Source organism: Manis pentadactyla, chromosome 12 (genome assembly GCF_030020395.1).
Source record: "Manis pentadactyla isolate mManPen7 chromosome 12, mManPen7.hap1, whole genome shotgun sequence".
Classification (NCBI taxonomy): domain Eukaryota; kingdom Metazoa; phylum Chordata; class Mammalia; order Pholidota; family Manidae; genus Manis; species Manis pentadactyla.
The window spans coordinates 73938654-73963220 of NC_080030.1; the positions used below are offsets into that span (position 1 = coordinate 73938654).

At 36.9% G+C, this 24567-nt stretch overlaps 1 protein-coding gene across 1 annotated transcript in view; it reads left to right on the plus strand.

Moving 5' to 3' along the window:
- The first annotated feature begins 2761 nt into the window (after positions 1-2761).
- TRAPPC3L (trafficking protein particle complex subunit 3L) overlaps positions 2762-24567 on the plus strand; it is a 43576-nt gene continuing 21770 nt past the window's right edge. The window contains exons 1-3 of the mRNA XM_036893574.2: positions 2762-4025; positions 7100-7197; positions 9882-9981. Coding sequence (XP_036749469.1) covers positions 3984-4025; positions 7100-7197; positions 9882-9981 — 240 coding nt within the window. The 5' untranslated portion in view covers positions 2762-3983. The remainder of the gene's footprint in view (positions 4026-7099; positions 7198-9881; positions 9982-24567) is intronic.

Consider the following 24567-nt stretch of genomic DNA (forward strand, 5'->3'; position numbering starts at 1 on the left):
ACAATCATCAACTTGTATGTCTGTGACTGCATAGCTTTGAAATAAATAAAGCAAAAACTCATCAAATTATAAGGAGATTTCTTATAGAGAGATGTTTTAAACATATCCATATTAGAAATGATTAATTCAGTAAACATTAGGACAAAAGATGTGAAAAACAAAATTAGCAAACTTTGATATATATATATATATAGTATTCCATACCCCGAAAAGAGAGAAGAAACATTTTTATAAATTCCCAGTAAATTATTTGCCAAAACATGTTGATCATGTACAAGATAACAAAGGAAATTTCAATATTAGTGTCCAATAACAAGGAAACAGATTAATAAACCATCGTGTAGAATGCTGTAATAGTGGTGGGCAATCTGACTCATATGCCAAACTAGCCCACTGCCTGTTTTGTATGGCTTGTGAACTAAGAGTGGTCTTTACATTTTTAAATGGTTGGGAACATTTTTAAAAAATATTTTATGACATGTGAAAATTTCATGAAATCCAAATCTCAATGTTTATAAATAAAGTTATTAGCACATGGCCACACCTATTCTGCAATTGTCTATGGCCGCTTCCCCAGCATAACAGCAGAACTGAGTAGCTGAGACAGTCCATATCGCTTTGAAGCATACATTATTTACTATCTGGCCTTTTACAGAAAAGTTTGCCGACCTCTGCTATAGAGCTGTGAAAATAACTAGAGTGACAACTATGCATATAGATAAACCTTAACAAATAACTTTGAAAGAATAATGCAAGCTGTAGGATGTGTGCAGTGTGATATATTACAGGAAGCTTTATTATTACATATTTTTTGTGGCTACTAACACCATGTATATTTAAAACCATGTATAAGAATGACAAATACCAAGTTCTGGGGAGTGGTGACAGCTGAAGAGGAAAGAATAGGATCAAGGAGGGTACAGGATATGTCAACTGTGCCTCTACTGCTTTATTGTTTAAACCAAAGCCTGAAGTATATGTGACAATTTGTTCAGTAGAGCTTGGTAGTAAGTACCACATCTTCCTTATGTTTAAATTTTCATATTTTAAAAAATCCATTTAATAGAGAATATGGGAAGTGAGGAAGTAGAGAAGGAAATTGTAGGCCATTCTTTCAGGAAACTGTAGGAAAGGATGGAGCATTGGTTGATTAGAAGTCACTATGGGGTGTCAGAGTCTTGCGGTATAGGAGATGATGATGAATCCTTAAGTTTTATTGTTTACTGTTAAAAGACTAATGACTTCATCTGCCGAATGTGTGTGTCACTGGTCGATGATTGTGCATGCTTACAACTATGAGTAATCACTTTTCTTATGGGCTTTATAGCCAAATGGTTTCCTTGTTAAAATTTAGCCCTGTCTGTCCAACACATAAAATGTCTACTCCCCAGCAGGGACCCACCAGTTCATTCACTAAGTGTATGCTGACACATTGATAAGGGAAATTAGGTCTGATGGCCAGAGCTGTCCTCAGGGGCTTGGGGCACCAAGCATATCAACACTGATTTTATATAAAGAAATTTGATTAAAATAAACACCAAAAGCAGACTTAAATATAAAAAGAACCTGCAAAAAAGATAAACCCCTTACCCAGATGTTACAGCAGCTGGAAGTGGGTGATCCCAGATGATGATCAAACAGTGATGGATCTCCTCTTTGAGCTTCTCCCCAGTGCCTACTCAGCCACCCACCTGTCTCCTAAGGCACAAGCATGGGGGAGGCCCAGCTCCCCATTTACTTGGGTTGGATGGTTTGCAGTGCAGATAAAATGAGATTGTGAAGAAGGTGTCATTCACTCAACCCCAGCTCCGAGACTGAGAGAGCTCCAAACAAAAGAGGGAAAACTTCTTTTCAGCATTATTTTGAAATGATTCTTTCCTAGTTTGCTGCCAGGGCAGACACTGTATATCACCTACTTGTCTGGAACACATCTTTTGTGTTCTATTTAAGTGAACAGCAATTTCACATAAAAGGAAAGAGCCTGGGGAACACACAGTTCCCTCAGATCATAAGAGCTGCTGAGGGCAAGTGGGTTTTCCTGTCTGAACACCAACAAGCCAGCGTCCTGCTGCTGTGCTTACCAGCCAGGCTCATGCAGCTTGTGTCTTTGTGCAGGAGCACCTGACAGGCACTCCTTCCTTAAGCCATATGGTGTTCCTGGCAGAAGGGGCATGGAAGAGGGGGAGAAATGCTGCACACACGATGTCCTGGATTCTCATAGCGAAATCTACTCCAGTACCACCACTCCCTGACCACCAAGTATACAGGCTCTTCCTATGTGTTTTCCGGAACTGGGAATTACTCCAGACTAGGCCCAGCAACATGTCATCACCATACCTTAGTACCTTTTGTGAGTCTACCACTGAAATTTTAATAGTTTGCTCTAATATAAGTAGACTGTGTGCAATATAAAAAATTTGATTTGGAGTCAGCAAATTTAACCCAAATCCTTCTTTGTTGACTACTACCCAGCCAACCTTGTACAAATTTCACAACCTGGCTTTTAGATTCCTATTCTGTTAAATGGTAAAAATTACAGTATTGACTACTTAACAGTTAAATTAAAATGAGATGAAAATGAAAACCATGTTGTAAACCATAAAGTTCATATAAATATGAAGAGTTATTAATCTGCTACTGAAAAGCCTCCCATGTACCACAATCCAGCAAAACTGATTTTCCTGGGAATGGTGTCATAGAACGTAGGCATTAAGGGAAATACCCTAAATATCATAGAATATGATTCAATATATTTACCTGCAAGCATAATTACTGTTTATATAGTTCATTATAATATGTTTTATAACCCACATTATCTCTTTGATATTCACCAATATTCTGCGAGGTGGGTATTACTATGGCCGTTTTGTAGATGTGGAACTGACACATAAGCAATAAAATGGCTTGTCCAAGGTCACACAGCCAGTAAATGGCTAAACTGCAACTTAGCCTGAGCCTTTCAATAGTCCTAGGCTCTTTCAACTACACCACACTCTTCTTCAAAGTGTCAGCAGTCTTTCACTTTATAGCAAGAATTTCCCAGAACATGTCTGGCTGATTGACTCAGACTGTAATAAGTAGGCAACTATTTTCTTAAACTGCGTTTTGTGCTTCTGTGTCTGGAACAGTTTTGATCTTCTGTATCCTGCAGTTGTCAAGATGAGGGAGTTTCTTGTTTTAACTTTAAGTATCTAAACTCCTGCATAAATAAAGCCTTCAACAGCTCACATCTCAGGAACTATCAAAAGGAAGCTAAGGGCTTGCTTTTTCTGACAGAATCATTATATACATTATTAAATTGTAGAACACCCATTTTGAGCAACAGTTTTGTAAGAAAATATCAGCACCAAATTCTATCACTCCTTAAAACTGCTGCTTATGAAAAAAATGTCACGAGATATTTGAATTTTGTAATCACACAAGATGGAGGTCTGTAATACCCATTATTTGGGTGATAATTTGATACCCATTAGAATTGTTGATTAGGTTCAAACCCAAGATTTAGTACCTATAGGTTGCTGATTCTGTCTTGAACTCACACAGCAATCAATATGAAGACTGAATAATGCTAACATTTAGATCTATTTTGGATTGTGAAGGTTTCTGTTTGTGATTTTAGAACGCCTTGGCATGAGATCAAAGCACCACTCTTGTACTCTCCCTTGGGCTAAAGGATTTTCAGTAGCCAGGGCTTCTGGTCTGACTTCCGACTATCAGCTTTTATACCTCTAGATTACAACTTGTCCTCACAAGTAAAGCAGTATTTGATCAGTGGCAAGGTATGTGAGGATAAAACAGGTTGATTTCGGATTGTTTTCCTCTTCAGTTCAGTGAAAAGCAAAAGCAATAGAGTGCAGAAGTAGCACTTGTGTCTCAAAGCAAGGAGGAGCTTGCAAGACAAAACAAGGACAAAGACTGATACACCTTTAAGGTAAAAATCAAAGAAAAGAATTGAAGATCATATTCGTCATCTTTCAAGCACTATGTCTCGTCCTGCACACAGAAGACCAGAATACCGTAAAATAGTAAGATCTTTTTATAAACATATTCTCAGAGATTTTTTTGTCTACTTCACAGAAAATGTTTTCTTGAGTGATTTCTGATTTATTTTGAAAGGTGATGCTAAAAATAGACTTTTGCATGAAGCAAGGGAGTCTTTAGTGAAGTGAATCATAAATGACACCTCTGGGAATAGTTACAATGATCTCTTCTTACTGTAACAGAATAATCAATTCTTTATACATATTTTAGAATCTTTTTTTGGACTAATTAAATCTATAGAAGTATCAACTTCTTTGTTACTGAAAGAAAAGTATCAAACTATTAAGCAATTCTTTGTATTTCATACTTCTTGAACTAGGAAATGAAAGGTATATAAAATAGTTGATTATGTGTTAAACTGAGCAGGAATAAGTCATTTAAAAAACCTGGTATTAAGAGATTGCTTTTAAACATGTATTTCTTTATCTTCAGTATGTTTATTGTTGTAATTTAGTATGTGCTATTACCCTTTTTATATATTTCAAGTCCAGAGTTATTTTTAAAACCTAATTATTTGAAGATTAGATTTAGATATTCTTTAATCCTCTCATTAAGAATTCAGAAATTGCAGATGTGAAAACTCATCATTAAATTTAAGGCTCTTTTAATTATTTCAAGAGACTGATGGGCATTGGATAAAATCAAATAATTTCAGCTATGGTACTCAGAATTATAGAAGTAGCACTTGTGTCTCAAAGCAAGGAGACACACCCCACCTGCAGATGCCCTCTCTGGCATTCTGGGATCTTCATTTATTTTTATGTGGAGCTTTCAAATACTAAAAAAATTGTACCTGGTTCATATTGCACATAATCACTTGACTTATATATCAGTTAAAACACATTTTTATCCTCATATATCCAAAACCTCCTGAAAAAATTAATGGTATTGTATTTTTCATATGTGAGAAATGACTGTCCATTACTGCTTTATAAACCATGAAGATATATTTATGTTGATCTTTTCTGTTAACCTACTGGACATGTAGGTCAAGGTCCGGCTTTTGGCCATGAAGAGGAATGGAGAAAACTGGTTTTTATGGGTATTGAACTTGAAACTCAGCTGAAGTAAAATATAGCTAATTCCCATCCAACGGAATAAGAAAGACTACAGAGAGAGAGAGAGAGAGAGAGAAGAAAATGCCATGATTTCAGTTTGGTCTTAATTATAACTGGCACAATGCTGAGGCTATGGAATGTAAGCAGGGTATAACTTTATCCCCTTTTCTCTCTTTTTCAAATTCTTTTGTTTTACCTCTAGTAGCAGCAACCACATGATCATTCTCTCTCTCTCACTCTTCTTCACCATTGCGTATTTTTATGCTGTAATATTGCCACATAGTAGTAATTTATCTTCTGTCATGACTCCTTACATGTTAGGCAGATATTTCATATGTAATTTACAGACATTTTTTGTGACTTGTGATTATGTTCTTGGAAAATTTAAATAAGAACAGAATTAAAATTGAAAGCATGGTTACCTTTCAGTGATTTGTTTAACAGTACTTTTGTTTAAAGCACTTGCCTTACATCTTTGTTTCAAATAGGAATATTAAAGTACTCATTATTTTCCTGTACCTGAATTATATATGTTAGTGCCCTTACTGTAATGTCAGTTAATGTATGTAATGTATATTCTATACAAATTTATGGCATTTTGACTTATATTTTTCAAAATAGGTAATGTTCATATGTGCATATACTATTTAGATCTATTCTTTTAAAACTTATTAAGTTATAATTAATGTTCTACCTAATTAAAGAAACATATTTGTTGTGATATAAACCCATACATAAAGGAATAGACAGTGGCAGAATAGGGCCAATTTTGGAAGGATTTAGATGAAAATTATATAATATTTTATATTTTTTAATATTTTACATATATATTTCATATATTTTATAGAAGCCACTTCCCAAAACAATATTATTGCTTTGTTGACCTATTTCTACCCATGCTTTAAAAAAAAAATGGAGTACATGTCTTTGGGCCTTATCTTCCCCTCCATGTTAGGCTGCCCGAGGTACATGGGCCTGGAGGTAAGGACACCTCTTCCAAGCTGGAATCCACATTTGACCTTTCATAAAAATACAGGATAATGCACAAAATAAGATTCTTTTCCACAGTGGCTCCCCTTCCTACCACCCTCTCCCACCACCTCTACTCTGAGGCTCATGTTTGTGCATCTCGGGGGCAACTTCTGTGTCGGAGTGGGGACCAGAGGCTCAGGCACCATCTTGGCTCTGCCGGCTTCTGGCTAGTTGGGCAAGTCACTCATTTTTCCTGAGCCCTCATTCCCTCCTCTATAGGAAGGAGACCATTGGAACAAATGATCTCTAATAACCTCCTCCCTTAGTTAGATGGTATTCAATAGCAGAAGCAAAATAAAAGATGTTTTCAAATGGATTGATTAAGGTTTGTGTTTCCTGGCTCCCATATTTTCTACCTATCTATGCTAAACCAAACCTAAATTATTCTTAGTTTTAGTTTTCATTTTAATTAACTCTGAAAATAATAGGATATATTTTGGAGATCTATAAGGAAAATACAAATTCTCCTTTCTTCTATAAGTATAAAGAAAAAAAATATCACAAGTTTTCTGCTACAGTTGGGTTCATCCTGATGGTCTCCTTGGCAGATCTGGAGCCCATTAGGGATTTACCCAGACTCATGAAAAGTCTCACCTTCCAATTATTCCTTCCAACTGCAACTATGGTTAACATATACCAATAACTATTCCAGAACAATAGGAATTTCTGTTAGCAATTACTTAAAAAAAAAACCTTCCTCCATGAAAATACATTGTAAGTTACATAAAGTAAGCAAATGCATAGAAAGATGTTTTCATGTTAAGAAATTTATCTTATTTCACAGCTTTTTTTTTTCTCCTAGGAAATGTGCCCAAATGTGGGTACCATTTCTTCCCAGAAGTGAAAATTTATTGCAATAATTAGTTAGAAGGTTGGAAAAACTGAATAGACAATTCATTTAAAAAGAAATAAAGTAGCATAATGTTCATAATGTTGCCTATAATGGAAACACACCCTTTTTTCTCCAGAACAAAGATCTCTTTGTCCTCACCTATGGAGCTCTTGTTGCTCAGTTGTGTAAGGATTATGAAAAAGATGAAGATGTGAATAAATATTTAGATAAAATGTAAGTAGAAATGTTTCATTCTTGTGAAATGTACATTGTTTCTTAACATCCTCTGCATTTTGTCCATCTCTAATGACTTGCTCCATTTCACCAGCTCTTCCTTTATTTCAATGAATCCCATCTTAAAGCTGAAAATAATTTCTGACAACTGCCAGAATTGGGTTGTCATAAACTATACAATAACAGGAAGGAATTTGTTTTCCATGAATATCAAACATGGAGCTTATTCTTTTTAGTTAGAAATCAATTTTTTTGCTAGCTGCTTATAAGCAAAGGTTCTTTTAACAATATGATAGATCATCGTATTTGATTCTTTTAAGAAGTCTTTTATTCTAACATAACTTCTTCCAATATAAATATGTGCTGACATGGACCATCTTTGAAAGGATATGTAAAAAACTACTAACGGTAGTTGCTTGAGAGATCTGGGAGACTGGGTATTACTGGTAGAAGAGAGATTTATTTTTTCCTGTGTAGTGTTTTTATTGTTCAAATGCTTTCACCATTACTTAAAAATATGTTACAGAAACCCACTCCTTCCTTTTAAAACAATGTCATTTCTCCTCTTTATTAATGGATATTGCTTCTACATAAATTCAGGCTTTAATTTACTCAGAATAATTATATTATCATCAGATTATTGTCTGATAATAAAATACCTGTCAACATTTTTTGAACCTCATAATTATGGATCCTGAATAGGATGATAACAGGGCAAAGACTGGAAAACCTGTACTTATTAAAAGATTTAGTTAACCAGATTGAAGGGGAAATTTAGCCTTGATGAGTATTTTAGAGCTTTGCAGAAAGGTTTCCTGTGTTTTCAGCTGGAATACAGGAAAAAGACAATATAAAGGAAAGCTTGAAAGATGTTTGTTTTGAACCCTTGGTGTCTTCTCTTTCTATATAGGCTTATCCTTTTCCTTTTGGAAAGTGATTTTTCATTGTTCTGTGTTTATATTGGTCCACTTACCTTTTGTCTTGTTTTGTTTTGTTTTGCATTTCTTTCCTAATTAGTTAGAAGCACTTCCTAAGCTAAACCACCTCTAGTGCTGGAAGCTGCTTAAGCTATTTTACACAGAGGTCATACTTAAACATGTGATGTATCATTTCCAGAAGTTATGCTAAATTTGCATTATTTTGTGGAACAGCTGTAGAAAATGAAGAAACTCATTTATTTGACTAAAAAAACATACCTTAGCTGCTACTTGAGTGCACACTTCAACAAATATGGGTGAAATATTAAAGAATAATATTTCTGAGAGGCTGCAGAAAGGCCTTGCTTAAGAAAAACAATAATTCACATTTAGATTTCTTTAATAGCTTCTGCTGAAAGCATCTACTTTGCAGAAACATAGCCTTTGATCAAAGCAAGATATATGTAAGCATGCCGCCCTGACCACAGAGTTCTGGCTTTCCCCACTGTTCTTAGTGAGCAAGCCTGTGAGTATGCATAACCTGAGAAAACTGTAAACATTTTTTTTAAATCCTGGTACAACTATCTCTGTAAAGTATACATTGTATTCTTTAAAAGTCTTTTCAGTGTGAATTTCCTGGCTAGAATCACAAGACATTTTTCTTGAAAGGCCAGTAAGCTAAACTGAATATTTCTACCCCCTGAGAATTATAAATAGAATATCTCATAAAGTGAATGAGTTAGTTTCACTCTGACATCAACTCCATCTCCCGCCAACAACCCAGTCACCAAGCATCTCCCCCTTTTTAGTCCCTATGGACAAATACTGGCTCTACAAACTGTGATGTTTTACTTTGTTGGGCCTTGTGTTGCTCAGTTCAAATCATTTCGCTTGCTTATGTATATGCGGCTGTGAAATTTTGTGCCAGTCATTTGGCAAAAGCGATCTTATTCCATTTTATTTCTCACAGCAAGGTCAGATTTCCTAAGCTAGATGGGAAGTTCTATGTCTGTTTTGTTAAAGGTGTCTCCTCAGCCATCCTAGCCACATACTCAATTGGGTTATCACATCTCAGTAAAATGCTTTCAGAATTATATTTCAGTTATGACTCAAGCTATTCACTGTGAGGTGGAGCTAAAGGATAATACAAATACATTTTCCCAGGTCCTATAGATTCAGTTTCTTAGGAATGAAAAGTGAATTTTCTGAGACACACTTTTTCCTTTTTTTTTTTTTCACTAAGCATCAGAGTTCTAACTGCTGAAACCTGCACTGGCAACAAAAATTCATTTCTCTGTTCCCCCTTCCCCTCCTTCCAGCACCCATTCCAAACATGCCTGCCCCTCTACCGTGGTGACTATGTTGAGAGAAGAATACGCATCCAGGTAGTGCACTTGTAGCAGACAGCAAGTTAGCTAGACCCTCATTCTGTTTCTGCCAACAGCTAATGATGAGAAAGTTAATTGCCAATGAGGAACATTAGTCTACAATACCAGCCTAGAATTTACACTGCCACATTTGGGCCAACCTTGACTCCTCTGACTCTTCTGCTTATAGGAAACTAGTATTCCCTGGATGAGTTGTTCGCTCCTTCTGTGGTCTATAGGACAAATAAGGAGCCAGCTGCCAAATAGCTGTTCGACTTGTCAAGTTTGGTTTACTTTGTTAACCACATTTGCAAGTGCTAAACAGATTAATTTATTCTTTAACACTGATAGACTTCACTAATAATGTATTTTCAGACCACACTTTTTTCTTGATCCACAGGGGATATGGCATTGGAACACGGCTGGTGGAAGACTTTTTAGCTCGATCTTGCGTGAGAAGATGCCATAGTTACTCAGAAATTACAGACATAATTGCCCAGGTAAATGCACTTTTAGTTCTATCAGTATGTTTTGAAAATGTTTTATTTATTTTGAGTTTGGTGGTTTTCTGCTCTGATTGAACAGGTTCCATCTGGATTCTTTATTAGGTGCTGAGAGAGAGGATTCTGATGGAAAGCATTTTATTTCAGCACAGAAATAAAGCTATTGTGAACAAAGGTAAATGCTTCCAGGCATTTAGGCATCTATAGATTTTTCTGACCACATTGTGTGTGTGGAGTATATGTCCCACACCAGGGAAAATGTTTTGAGGAGGTAAATAGATGGGGAATGTAATAGGGCAACCCTGTAACATGCATGTCCCAAACCAATTTCTTTATATAATCATTTTCAGCACATGGAAGGAGGTAGTGTTTGGCTGTTTCAGAGAATATTGTTGTAGTCATTTCATTCTCGGAGCAATGTTTTCCCAAGAGAAAAATAAAGCTTCCTGTAAATGTAGGTACTCTAAAAACTTTCACAGATCTGATATATGAGAGACAACTTGGAATCATCTGGGAGCAGCTCAAATTCCTTAAATATGAGATCAGGAAATGCATCCTTAGCCAGAATTCCTTTAATTTGCAGACCAATGGTTATTAACCTAGTGTTGCCCACTTGTGGGAGACCTGGACAGTGTGCTTGGACATGAGATGTTTATGAGGTCCAGGTATACTGTCTCCAGGTTCTCATAACTGACCTATTAAGGTTCCCATTGCCATACCCGACAGAGAGGCAATCCCTTCCCCACTGCCATACTTAATGCCATAGTTTAAGCCCTTTGTTGGACACTTGGAAAACCAATATGTGTATTTGTGAGTTTACTAGCTGCCTCTCAGCCTCCCTATAATTTGTTTGGAAGTTGTTGGGATTTTTTTTTTCCCATGGAAATTTCACTGGGTTTTCTCTTACATTGATTAAATAATGTTCAAAAAATCTAGCAGGGATTCCCAGATTCTTCACTGTATGTGTGTTGATTTTGTAAAGTGGGAAGAGGAGGAAATGGGGAGTTAATGAATGAACATGAAGTTTTATCTTCAGTGAAGCAAGAATGAACTCTAGAGGTCTTTGTACAACATTGTACCTATAATCAACAATAATGTACACTTAAAAATGTGTTAAAAGAGGAGGCCTCATGTTAAATGTTCTTATCACGATAAAAAAAGTTTAAAAGAAACAGGTCTGTTTGATATAAAGCTAAGAACATGTACAACATCCACTTTCCAAGACCTCTTCTCTAAACTTTTCGTGTCTTTCTGACCTTTCCGACATCATGTACATTCTTGTCTGCTCCTCCTGTCCTAAGGAATTGGAAAAGATTCACTCCTACTCCCACTCCCATACAAGATTCCTTCTTGTCAGTAAAGAGACTTTTTCATCAGCCTCCTTCTCTTGTACAGAGGGGTTGCCTCCTGGACTTTGCATTCTTATTCAAAGGCCTGATTTCCTCCCTCGTAATCATTTTCACTTCTCCTGAAAAACGTTCTTTTACATGTTAGTATGATGTCACCCAATTCAGGAGCATTTTAATATCCGACTTTAGTTACGTACTCACCCACTGATGTTTTGCTTATAATCAGCAGTTTTCATTAAAAGTCCTAGCTTTTGGCACCATTATCTCATTAATCCTTGTAAGCTCTCTCAGGGGAAGAGGTGTCAAATGTTACAGAGTCAGATTTATAAAGAAATGGGGCAAAGTCAGAGGAAGTTTACCATAGTCACATGCTGCCCATAGAGCATAGCAGGGTCAGGAACAGAGCCTGGCTCTAACGGTTGTGACTTTTGTTTGGCTGCCCCCTTAGACCAGGCACTTACACAGAGTGCCATCACCACGCCTCTCAGGTGCTCAGCACCTTTGTACCGTGGCTTCCCCAGAGCTCCTGACCTCTGCCCTGATTCCAGAAAAGGAAAGAGAGGGAAATAGAGAAAGAATGCATTTGAGCAGAATTGATCAGCTGAAGAAACCTATGCCCAGATGACTGAAGTAAGTCCTCCAGGAGCTAATTAATGAAAGACTGACATAGGGACAGTTGCCTGAACTGATGCTCTACGCTGCTCTTTTTCTGAGAGGGGATGGTTATGTATCCCCAGGCATTAATAACATTCTTTAGGTATTAAGAACTATTCCAAATTGTTTTCCTCACTTTGCCTTTTCCAAAAGCCGGTCTCTCTATTACTGTGCTTCTGACAAAATTCTTTTGACAAGGTTTAGACTATAAATTGCACCATCTAGTGGTCTGAAAAGAAATCCCATGACAGAAGCCAAATCATTGATCAAAGATCTTTAGTCAGATCTTACGTTTTATATAAAAGAAAAATGACAGGCTACTTCTAAACTCATATTTCTGCAACATTAAAATGTATCCATTTTAAAAATGTGAATTTATTTTATACAAGTCCACTTTTTGGGTGATGCCTCGAAGTACAACTTTAAATTGTAAACAAGACATCATTTATAAAAATTGTCAGCAGCATTATAACATGATATTGAAAAGCTTTAAGTAATACAGATATTTTCTCCAGAAAACCTCAAAGTAATTCCCACCTATTATCTACTTTTCCTTACAAGGGCCTTGTGATGTGAAAAGGGCATCTATCATTAGCCCCATTTCACTGAATGAGGCTTAGATGTCAGCATGTCACATAGTAAGAAAAGCCAGCTTAGAATTTAATTCTTCTGACTTAATTCCAGTGCTTTGTCCAAAAACTGTTTTTTTTAAATTTACCTTTGAAAGTTTTCTCCTGTTATTATCATTGTTCTGAAAAAAATGAAAACATGGAATTTGAAATAATAAAGTTACCATAACTGATTTAGCAATGAAGTACTTCATAGCAATGAAGTACTAGAAAGTTTAACCATAACTTAACAAACATAAATCTCTTTCAGCTTATTATAAGGGCAAATAGGAAATGTAACTATACCTCTCTGTCGTCTAAGGTCTAAAAAACACCTCCTTAGTTACACAAAAGTGTATCTCATGGTTTCCAAACACATTAATAATATAAGTTTTATTATTAGGAGAAGCTAACTAGAGACAAACGATCTTTAAAATTAAGATGGTCATAAAGATGATCGTAACTTGACAAGAAATATTATAATTTTGCCTTTTAAAAGTAATTTAAACACAAGGAGCTCTGATCCTTACCAGATTCAGAGCAATAGTCCAACCAAGTCAAATGTAATTGAGATTAAAAGGTAAGAGTCTACATCCTTCCCACTGTGTGACCTTGAGCAAGCCATTTAGCCTGTCTGAACCTCAGTTTCTATATCTAAATCTGAAAGATGAGAACTCCTTCAGTTGTAGTTTTCCTGTATTTCAAATATTGCTTTCCCTAGCTAAAATCTGGACACAGAACTGTAATCATAAATAGCTGAGGGTGGAAGTGTGGCTTTCAAAGCCTTCCTCAAAATATCCATACCTTCTAGTTACTAATATTGTTCACAGCTGCTTGGCCTACCACAAACTCTGCTCATGAAAGTTGGGAAAGCTTTTCACTGGCATGTTAGTGTCATTATGATGGTTGCTCTGAGGTATATAGAAGGAATTTATCATTTTTCAGTATAAATAGCACATCAATGGTGTTGCCACAATAAAATGAAATTCTTAAAAAGAGAAAAATACAGTATAAAATACATAAAAATATGAGACTTATAAAACTTGAAATTCTGATACTTTAGTTAAAAAATTGGAACCCAATATATGGCACTTGTTGGAAATTCTGGAAAGCAAAAATGAGATCTTTTTCTTTAAATGATATAAATTGAAATTTTACTTAAATAATGTGAACAAAGTTTCTTGTTGGTGAGTGATATAAAGTCAGTGAAATAATTGAAAGGAAATGTTCATAGAAAGCAATATAAATGAAGATGCTTAAAAACGGGGAAGGAAATCTAAACAGTGATGGCTAGAGCATGAGTTCTAGGGCAAAAGATTTAGGAATGTAATGCAGGAAGGAATTTAAAAGGCAGAGGGTCTTTTAACTGGATTTTTAAATTTTAATGGAGTGATCCATTTAAAATTACAGTTGAGTCTACAGAAAAGGATTCCAGCAAATCATGCAGTCATATTTCTTTTATCCTGCTTCTAATGTGAATGCACAAAACTGACATGGCAAATCTACAAGGAATTGAAGTATTTTGAAGCATAGAACTCCTAAGTCACTTTCGAATGGTGGCAGCTCCATGGCCATAGAATTGCAATCTTTAATACAGATTTGTACTCAGAAGCACCGATTTGATACTTCAACAGGGACAAAAAAATCTGACTCATTAATAGACATTTTCAGAAAGATGTGCCATGACTTGGAAGGTGAATCAATAAGAGCCTGATCAGGAGACAGAAACCACACCATCATTCAGCAAGGAAGGTTTAATAAAACATTATGAATTATTTACAGGGGTTAGCTACAAGGAAAACATACTAGATACCCTATCACTAAGGGAAAATACCCAAAGGTAGTGAACATTTTAAAGGGAGTTTCCTCTTCCCAAGGCTGGGGTTCAAACATCTCTGGAGATTTGTGATTGTAGCCTATGGATGGTGGAAAAAGCCCCTTCCAGACTGAGACTGGTGGGGAGGGAATTATGGATTAAAATTGATAAGCAGGAAACTTCCACTGGGGTGTATGTGGGCTAAAGCTGGCAGTGAGTGAACCATAGGCAAGAACTAGCAAGTTAAAAAATTGGAACCCAATATATTGCTGGGAATTGAGCACCTCAGGGTATCCCACACACCACAAGACACCATTTCCAGCAAGAGCAAACCAAGAAAAGGCACACTAGAGTCAGGAAGAGAAGTCCTTTCTTCCTGCTGTGTACCTACAGAGCCTTCTACTGGCAAAGGAGAAATGTTTGCAAGATCCACCTCCAACATCACAAGCAGCACAATGCAGAGTGGGTTTGGGGCTGAAAGGCAAGAATCCAACAACCAGCACAGAAGGCATGAGCCACTGTGATTGTTACTTACATTTCTGTGGCTATATTTTACTACTTCAATAGCCTCATGTTTGACCCTATCCAAACTGCTTGTCCACACAGGAAGTGTCTTAGCTCTAAGGGCAGCTCAGCTGTCTGGTCGAAGGGAGATGTGGCAAGAGATGCTGCATTCTCTTCTTAGCAGGCTGGTGTCAACTTCCTGCAGCTGAAGATGCAAAATAGACTGAAGAGCACAATTCTCAATATACACACCTTTCTTCTTTATGTTAAATACTGAAATTTATTAAATATAGTGTCACTCTTTGTCTATGAATTTCTATATAACCAAATCCATGTGCTCTCCCCTATAGCTATTAAATCTACTTTATTACTGTTAGAGGATCTATTAAATGACACTATGAGGCAGGAACCCAGAACACAGCTGACCAGAAGATTGTGCTCTCTTCCCTGGCCGTCCAAGACATGAGATATGAGGTACAATGGCAGATTGGCACTTACGCTGCTACCCACCTGAGAGGTGTAGCTGGAGCTGAGGCTTAGATTTACAGCCTTAAGTTGACCTGGTCCATTTTCAAAATATCCATGGGTCTTGATGTGCCAAAGGGCGAAACTTAGTTTGCATTATAGGAGACGACAGGAGTTGCAGCATTGAAATGAGTAAGTTAACATGACAGAATAACCTTGGGAAGGTAAGGGAACTCATAATTAACCCTACGTAGAACATGGTTATTATCAAAATAGAGCAACACAAGTCTACATTTTAGTTTAACGTTCAAGACTAAGAAAATTTCACTGTGTTTTGTGCCTGTTGATCTTCCAAGGATTTGATTTTGACCCTTATCTTTTGTATATTCTTCTATTCTTCACCTAATTAGAGCAAAAGTGTTTTACAAAGAATGGAAAAAATGTTTTTTTTTCAGGTTATGGTAATGTACATAAACTTTGTTTGATTTCATACTTTATTATCCAATGAAGTTATCTTTCATTCTGGGGAAATTTCATTTCCCCATCACATCTGTAAGCTTTTAAGAGGAGGGACAGTTCAGGCATTCTTGGAGTATGGCCCACCATACCATGGCAAACCAGCATGTGGGCACATTCATTAGCTATTGCTGAAGTGGATTTAGAAAATATTTGAAAATCTTGTCACACATCTAGACACTGTTGCTCCTCCTGTTCTGTCCAGAAGAGGGCAGGGCCCACATTAATCTCCAAATTAAAGACTCCTGTCCCTTCACCCATCCTCACTCCTGTCACCTGCAGAAGCCACCTTATTTTAAGCCATATTCACTACATTGAAAATCCAGTGCTTCAGAACTGTTTAGTTGCTCTCAATAACAAACCCTCAGTTAACAGGATTTGAACTGCAGTAGGATCTTGGACAGGAAAAAAGCTGATTCTCTTTAAATAATCGACAGTGAATTCATCTTGATAATTTTATTGAAATGTTTATTTTATCCCACTATGTAAGTAAGTGTAGAAGGTTCCAGAAGAGGGAGTTTCATTCTTGTTACACTGAGATCAATTATGATTACAAAAAGCAAGCATTAAACAGGTAACCAAATCACTAGATGTAACATTTTGCTTACCTTACTTAACAGGCATATATCTCTTCCAGTTTCCAATAAGAGCAAATAGAAAATACAATTGTACCTATCTCTGTTCTAAAAAGTATCTCTTTAATTACATAAAAATGTATTTCATGCTTTCCAAACACATTTGTAATAAAGTTTTATTATTAGGAGAAGTTAGAAATAAAGTTGATTATTTAAATAAATCATTTCTATGTATTATGGAAAATATTTGAAATATATCCTAAAATTCATCATGGAGCCAAATTGTTTTAGGTAGACTCCTTTGCATTACTGGTATTGTATTATGTCAAGTCCTAGGGGTTTTTTGTAAAGATATTCTGGGACACAACAGCTAAGACTCATAGAAGAACAAAAATTGGAAAATCTTTCAGTCTGTCTTGTCATCTCAGTAGCAGCCATTAGTGTTCCTTACTTCAGTCCTCCATCATTTTGGTGACTCACTTATTCTCTGCTTATTCTGCTTTTGTAGCTACCTACTAATATATTTTTATTCTTCTTTATCTTCTCTTTCTGTCAATGATTCTGCTGCCTCACAGTTTTTGCTGCCTTATGGCTTCTGCTTAACCTCTTTTTCCAGGTATCTTGTCTTCTGCCCATTCACCCAAACAGACTCTCTGTGTATCTCATATTTAAAGTCCCAAATAGAGAGTCTTTAACCTGCCCAGTCATCACTTGCTCTCTGTTGGGTAGAGCTTTCTAGGCCCACAGCCAAACCATGGACAGACTGCTCGAGCTCGCAAATGCCCATCCTAGTCCATTACGTGCGGTCAGAAGGGCAGGACAAAGAGCCACAGAGGCTGGTCATCACAGGGAACCCCCTCAGGAAGGGCATTTGGTACAAAAAACACTCTGAGATTTCCCAAAATGGGGCAAAGAAATTGGTAAAGACCTCATTCTTCCTGTCTAAGAAATTAGTAACAGTAATTTATGAGTCTTACTTTACCTAGGAACCCTCTGCTCACATTATCATCTTTCCAGGGCTGGTGTGTGGTTTTCAGAGGCTAGGTTCCTGTACAGAATGGTGTAGGAAGCTCCACTTAGCGTGCTAACTACAAGGTACTGAAGTAGAGAGAATTGTCTTTGGTATGCATTTCACAGATTATAATCAAGTAAGCAAACCTTTAGAAAAAAAATGTTTCCCCTAGGAAGCAGTCTAAATGGGAAAACACTGTCAGTAGAAAGTAAATATTTTAGACCATTAGCAACAGTAGAACAGACAGTTCTCAGAACAGTCTTCTCAGAGGGAGGGAGATAACCAAATTCTCCTAAGAAAAATGATGTATTACAATGGATAGTATTAGGTTTTCTTCTGAATTTCTTATAGAGGAACCAATCAAAAAGTTTCCTTTGGTTCTTTAATCCTATTGGGATTTTGCTTTTGTTTCTTTTTCTAAATCTTTTTCAGTCCTTTCTCTTGGCATTCTGTGTTTTCTGAGAGAATGTTACCAGAGATTGACCTGATTTTTTATGTGAAGAGGAAACCTACCCAGCCGAAGTGCCACCTTGAGCCAGGCTATTCCAGTCAGAGGCATCAGTGTGTCTTAGGTTTTTCCTTTCTCTTGAAAACAAAACAGTTTAATTCCTTATGCTTCTGTATTTTACTTTCCCTTCTTTCTTCTTTCTGATTACATCTGGATTCTTTCATTTCCTAAACAATGTGCATTTAAAAAACACTTTCCCTAAAAGTCACCGTATTTTACAATTCTGTGTATAAGCCTAAATGTAATGCACCCGGTACAATGTACAACACAGGAATTGTGTTGCCATCATAATTCTATGAACAAAATGAAGAGGCCTTTTTTCCTGTCCTTTGAATTTTCTTTCTTTAAGAAAATTTAAGTCCCAATTTTAAAGTTGCCTCCATTCCCCACCCCTTTCACCTCACCCCCCACACAAAGACAAAAGATACACACACCCTTTCCTCTTAAAACACAACTTACTTTAAGGGACAGACTATGAAGTGCAGCCTGAATGGCACAAAATAGAGGAAGACCTGGAGTCTTCTTACTAGTAGGCAACCCGTGTGCTTGTTAAAATCTCTCACTGATGTGGGTGACTGTTTTTTGCTGATGATCTTAAAAGGTGACTCATTCATGCTTTCACCTCATCAGGGCTGGGAGCACATCACTGCCCCTGTCTAGGGGTCAGCCTCACCTGGTGATAACATGCCCTGGCTCAGCCTTTTGCCCTCCTGGACCTGGAGAGGCTCTGGGCTCCCCACACAGAATCTAAGGGAAGGCACCTTCCACTCAGCTCAAATTTAATGCACCTGCAGCAGCTCAGGGCTGTACCCAAGATAACCTGCGGGGAGACCGTTATGGTGCAGGGTGGGGCGCAGGGAGCCCGAGCTGGGCGGCTACCACTCACTTCACCTGCCACCAGCCAGCCAACAGCTGTAACTCAGTTATAAAGATTCCCCCATCCTAAAACACCTAGACATCTTGCCACTGTTTTATACTAATTTGTGAATAGACATTTGAGAATTTAGCCATTACCATAATGTGCCACTCATGCCCAATCCAAAAGACTGCAGCAGCAACTGAGGTGCTGGAATGGCAGAGGCCTCAGAGTCTAGGCTGGGTTTGAGAGCAGCCCATCCCTTACCAGGTGACTTGTGTAGGGAGGCTGGAGCAGCCAGGATAGGAGCCTCGTGAAAGGGTCAGTAGTTAGTCCCGACAGTCTGGGCAGATGTGAATAGTGAAGGTTCACAAGCAACACAGTGGCAGCTGGAGACCAGGTCACAGAGAGCAGATCTCACGGCAGTGCAGGCAGGCGGATCCCAGGGCTCAAGCACCCAATGGGCCTCATCTCAACACCTTCACAGGATTACTGCTTCCATTCATCCCTCAACAGTACAATGGAAGCAAATCAGATTAAGTCTACATAAAACATCTCTCTTTGCTATTAATTACTATTTCTCAATGGCCAACTGGCAATTTACTGGTAGAGACCTATTGAACTGCTTTCTATTTTTCACTTTTTCCAACATATGGTATTAAAATAAGTGGGATCCCTTGATAAACAGGGACTGAATTCCATGGAAGTCACAGCACAACACCACACAGCATTCCAGAGAAGGCAGGCCTTACAGTTAGTTGAATGACAGACCATTTTCCTACTTAATAACATTTTTGAGCAGGGAAGAAGGAAATAGAAAAAAATTAAATCAAAAGAAAAACCCTTTATAGTCATAAAATTCTCAATATTTAAAACATGGTGAATGTTAACACCAAAAGGAACTCAAAAAACATTTTGAGAATTTTTACCCTGTCAGCCAGAAATATAGCAGATGGATTATTAAAACTAAGAAACTTGTTTAAATGAACATAACAATTTAGGCTTTATTCTCTCTCTGAATAGGCAAGAACTGTCTTATATAAACACCCACACACTTGATCTATTCCCCTTTTACTCCTGGGAGGGGTGAGAAAAGAAAAGCATAGGATGTTTTCTTTTGTGGAAAAGCATGTGTGCGTAGCTACAATGTCTGTGGGGTCTGTGGACTGATTGCATCTACCCTAGAAGACCACATCAATTACTATGACTGTTCCAATATGAAGTCAAGGCACCTGTAGGAAAATTACCCTTAAACCTTTGTTTTGACTACCTTTGCACAACATTATTTTTCCTTTTGTCACAGAGAAGTATCTTAAGGCTCTATATTCTCACTAAATTCTGCAAGTTATTTCCTCTCACTTATGAATGTTCATCTTTCTCTTCTGTTCATGATCAGTTCTTACAGGAAATCTGTCTTTATCTAGCTGTCTCATCTCCCTGCACTATTACCAAAGACATTCTAGTGTGGAGTTTTCAATCTTCCAGATATCACAGCACATCAGCACATGTAAATCTAGGCTGTCCTAACTTTCCTTTGGAGATTCTTGGTTTTATTTTTATAGCTTAACTTTTTTTAGATGAAACTCCTGTGACTGGCTTCACCAAATAGACCTAAAAGTATGGATGGAAAACAGTAAGTGTTGGCAACATTCTATTAATGTAACTGATTACATGAAATTCTTTACCAGCAGATGAAAACTATAAAGAGAAACTCTGGGAAACAAAACCCCAAGGGCTGAAGCAGGATCTGTCCCGGCCTGAGGATTCAGGGACCCACTGGGGAGGTGATTCATCCCTGCTTGGTGTGGTTCTTAGTTTGTGTCCAAAGTAAGATTTTGTGCAGCCTTGCTCTGATCTTTCAATGTTGCTCAGGGGAATGGTTATCAATTCTTAACTGCTCCACAGAATCACCTGGGGCTTTTTCCCCAAAAGCCTAATGAGCAGGCCCTACTTTTAACCAATAAATCATGGTCTCTGGGAATAAGGTCCAGGTATCAGCTCCCCAAGTTATCTTGTTGGGCATCCACTGCTTTAGAGGAAATCCTTCAGACTGTTCCTTGGTGCTCCAGGGTGATTGCTTAGAGGCCACGGACATGTGAGGGCCTGCATGCCTCTAGACCTCCATCCAAATTCTTCCAGGACTACCTCTCACTCTATCTCTTGGGTTTCAAATAAAATTGTCACTGGAAAAGAAATGGAAAACACCAGAGAGACATAATAAAGATAGTCCTGATGGAAACAGAGCTCAGCCCACCAATGGTATGATGAGTTTATTTCTTGGGGAGGAGAAAGGGAGAGAAACTGTGTCTTTCAAGACATTTGCTCCAAAGAAAATGGGAACTAATGAAACACTAGTTTGTAACTGTATATTTCTTTTAACTGATTTACTGCATATATAGCATCAGGGAAATTCTATTATAGTTCGCCAGTTGTTTAAGGAAGCAAGCCTTTTACAACACGAATTACTATTCTTCATATATTACTATTCCTCCCACGACACAAACACCAACAAAACCCCTGGGAGAAATAATCATGTTCTACTAATACCATTAGCAATCATTTTTATTGCAGAAGCCCATCCCCTTATGTAAAAATCTAGGAATAAGATGTTACAATGCAACTAATAGCCATTTTATAGATCATGTGCTCTGACAAAGGATGAACATATTTCGAGGTATTCTTCTTAAGCAAAATTACTATCACTTGAGTTCATACTTTTCTTACTTTATCCTATTCTTTGAAATGATCTAGAGAATGTAATTTGCTGAATTAATTAAAATAAATCATTTTCCCCATTTTAATCTCAGTTTTCATATGATTTAAGATTTTTAAGGATTTTTCTCTGGCATTGGTGAGGCTGTAGGTCAGGAAATCAAAAACTACAAAAACACAGTAATGCAGACAGAAAAATGGGCTCTCAAAGACATAAAAATTAAAGTTTGGAGACTACTCTTTATCTTCCATGAACTTTTCATAGTTGAAAATTCCTTCTTTATCAATTGTCATATGTATCTAAGGAAATAAATTTGGAAGTTGACCTTACTGATGCAGTGAATGAGCAGCATAGTTTGATCATAACTGTACCAAATATCTTGAAACCCATGGTTAAAAAGCTGTGCAGAATGGGAAAGAGGCCAGCGGCCCTGACAGAAACCAGAAAAGTTGGAAATAGATATCAATTCCCAAGAGTATACTAAAAAGCCAGTTGGCTGGGAATTCACATCCTGTTGGTTGTAAAATTTAGGATGACAGAAAGAAACTCTAGGGTGTACTTCTCCAACACTCTAATTTTACAAATGAGGGAACATTCTTTTAAACGTTAAATGACTACCTGAGATACCACCAACAAGAGGCCGTGTTTGTGTGGTGGAAGTTAAGAGTCAGACAAATTCAGGTCCAGACTTAGGCTCTGTCTCTCTTATCTGTGACTTAAAAATTTTCCACTTTAGTGTTATTCATAAAAATAGAAACAATAATACTTCCTTCCCAGTATACTTGTGAAATGTTAAATAGAAATCATATGTAAAGTATCCAGCACATAATAGGTATTCAATAAATGTTCATTCTGTCTTTCCTCCTTAGTGGAGAAGAAAAATGTAGAATATGATGTCTCTTATTGCTAGACAGGTATTCTTTCTGCATAACTCAATATTAACAAACAACTGAACAATGGAAATATTATTTGAAGTTCCCTCCTGTCTCAAATATGACATTTTATGTATGTAATAAGTATGTTCCAACCCCTAACCTAACACCCATGATCAAAATCCTACTCAAATATGTATAAGTACAAATCTACTGACACTTGCCTTGCCTACAAGTAATGTAAGCCTCCTTCTGGGGTTTCCTTCTGTGCTCAAAGCTCCAGCCTCAGCAGCTCAGCTTACCCTCTGGCCTGTCCTAAAATCTCATACGTCCCAGGACACATTTAGGGCAGCATTAAGGTTTAATCAGAAGCCACTTCTATAAATTTTTAGAAGTGGAGCCAGATCCTTCCTTGTTCTAGCTTCTCAGGGCAGTCTAGGGTGCCTTGGAAATTTTGGGCAGTGATGGATGTAGGGTGAATCAAGGCAGCAACCAAAAAAAGGAGAAAAATCTTCATCCTTGTGGCAGCCACATAAGACATCCACATACAGATCCACTGCTCCTTGTTATTTACCTCATAGGTCAGGGGCTGCAAATATCAAAAAGCCAAGTGTTAAGTCTATGCTGGTTGCATGGCAGAACGAAGGGTTGCAGAGGAGTGGCAAGAGGGAAAGAAGGTGGGCTTAGTTGAAACAAGAATTAAGGCCACAAGATACACTTGGTTTTTTAAAAAGCTTATTAAATTAATGAAATTCCTATAGGAACACAGCAGTGACTTAGTTCTGAATTTGAAACCATAATGTTTCTTGAAAATCATATACAGCAATAAGGTGATGGAGGGGAAACTCACAAACTTCATTATTTTGAAACTAAAGAAAATGTTTCTCAATAATGAAAATATAACTTTTAGCAGAGAAAATTGACCCAGTAGATCTATCTTAAGGCATATATAGTAATATTATTGGTCTTTAAATATAAAGAATAATCCTGTGAGGATACAGCAAAAACATCGTGTTAGTAATAAATCAAGATGGCATCTAGTATTTCCTTAGCAACATTTAATGACAGAAAGCAATGGAGTAACACAAAATATACTCAAGTAGTGAAAGTGTGAAACAGCTAAGCTGTCCTTCAAATAGAGAACAGACTAATACTTTGAATACAGAAATTCAGGAAATAGTATTCCTGAGAACGTTTTCTGAGAATGATACTAGAAGGTAAACTCCAGGCAAGTAGGAGTTGATTGACTAAACTTCAGCAAAAGAACTGAGGAGCATGTACAATTTATTTCCTTGAAAAACTATTATGAAAGCTTTCAAACGCATAAAAATATAAAACTAATATGTAATAAATCCCATGTACCTATTATCCAGCTTTAATCATTATCAATATTTTGCATATCTTGTTTCATTTTTCAGCTCTCCCTTTTGTTCTGAAATACCTTGAAGAAAATTTTACACATTATTATTCCAGACTAGAATAACATAAATATTTTGGTATGTAACTGACAAGGACTTTTTAAAAAACATAAATCACCACATTACTATTATGAAAAACAAAATGAAAAATTCCCTGTAATCATCTAATATCCATTTTATACCCATCCATATTACCCTAATGATCTCAGAAATATCCTTTTGTAGTTGGTTGTTTGAAACAGGATGCAAGTAAGGCCCACATGTTGTTTCTGTTTGCTGTATCTCTTATGCAGTTCTTATTCTTCCTTTTTTAATGTCATTGGTCTGTGCAACACTATGTCATATGTCAAATAGAATGTCTTATATTCTAGGTTTATGTGATTGCTTCCTCATGGTGCTAATTAAATTATTATTTTGCCTGTGTTTCCTGGAAGCTAGTTCTTTAGTCTAAGGTCTTGGTTAGATTCATATTCAATTTTTTAGGAAACAATATTTTATAGGTAGTACCATGCACTTACTCTTTCACTGCATAACATTAGGAGGCACATAGTATTTGTCCATTTTTAGGGATGATAAGATGGATGAATGGCTTCCAATTGCATAGTCCTTACCCCATCATGCTTTCACCTGGTAGTTTAGAATTCATTATTTATTGCCCAGATACATTACATCACTAGAGTTTGAAAAATGGTGGTTTTCTAATTCTGAAAAGCTCAA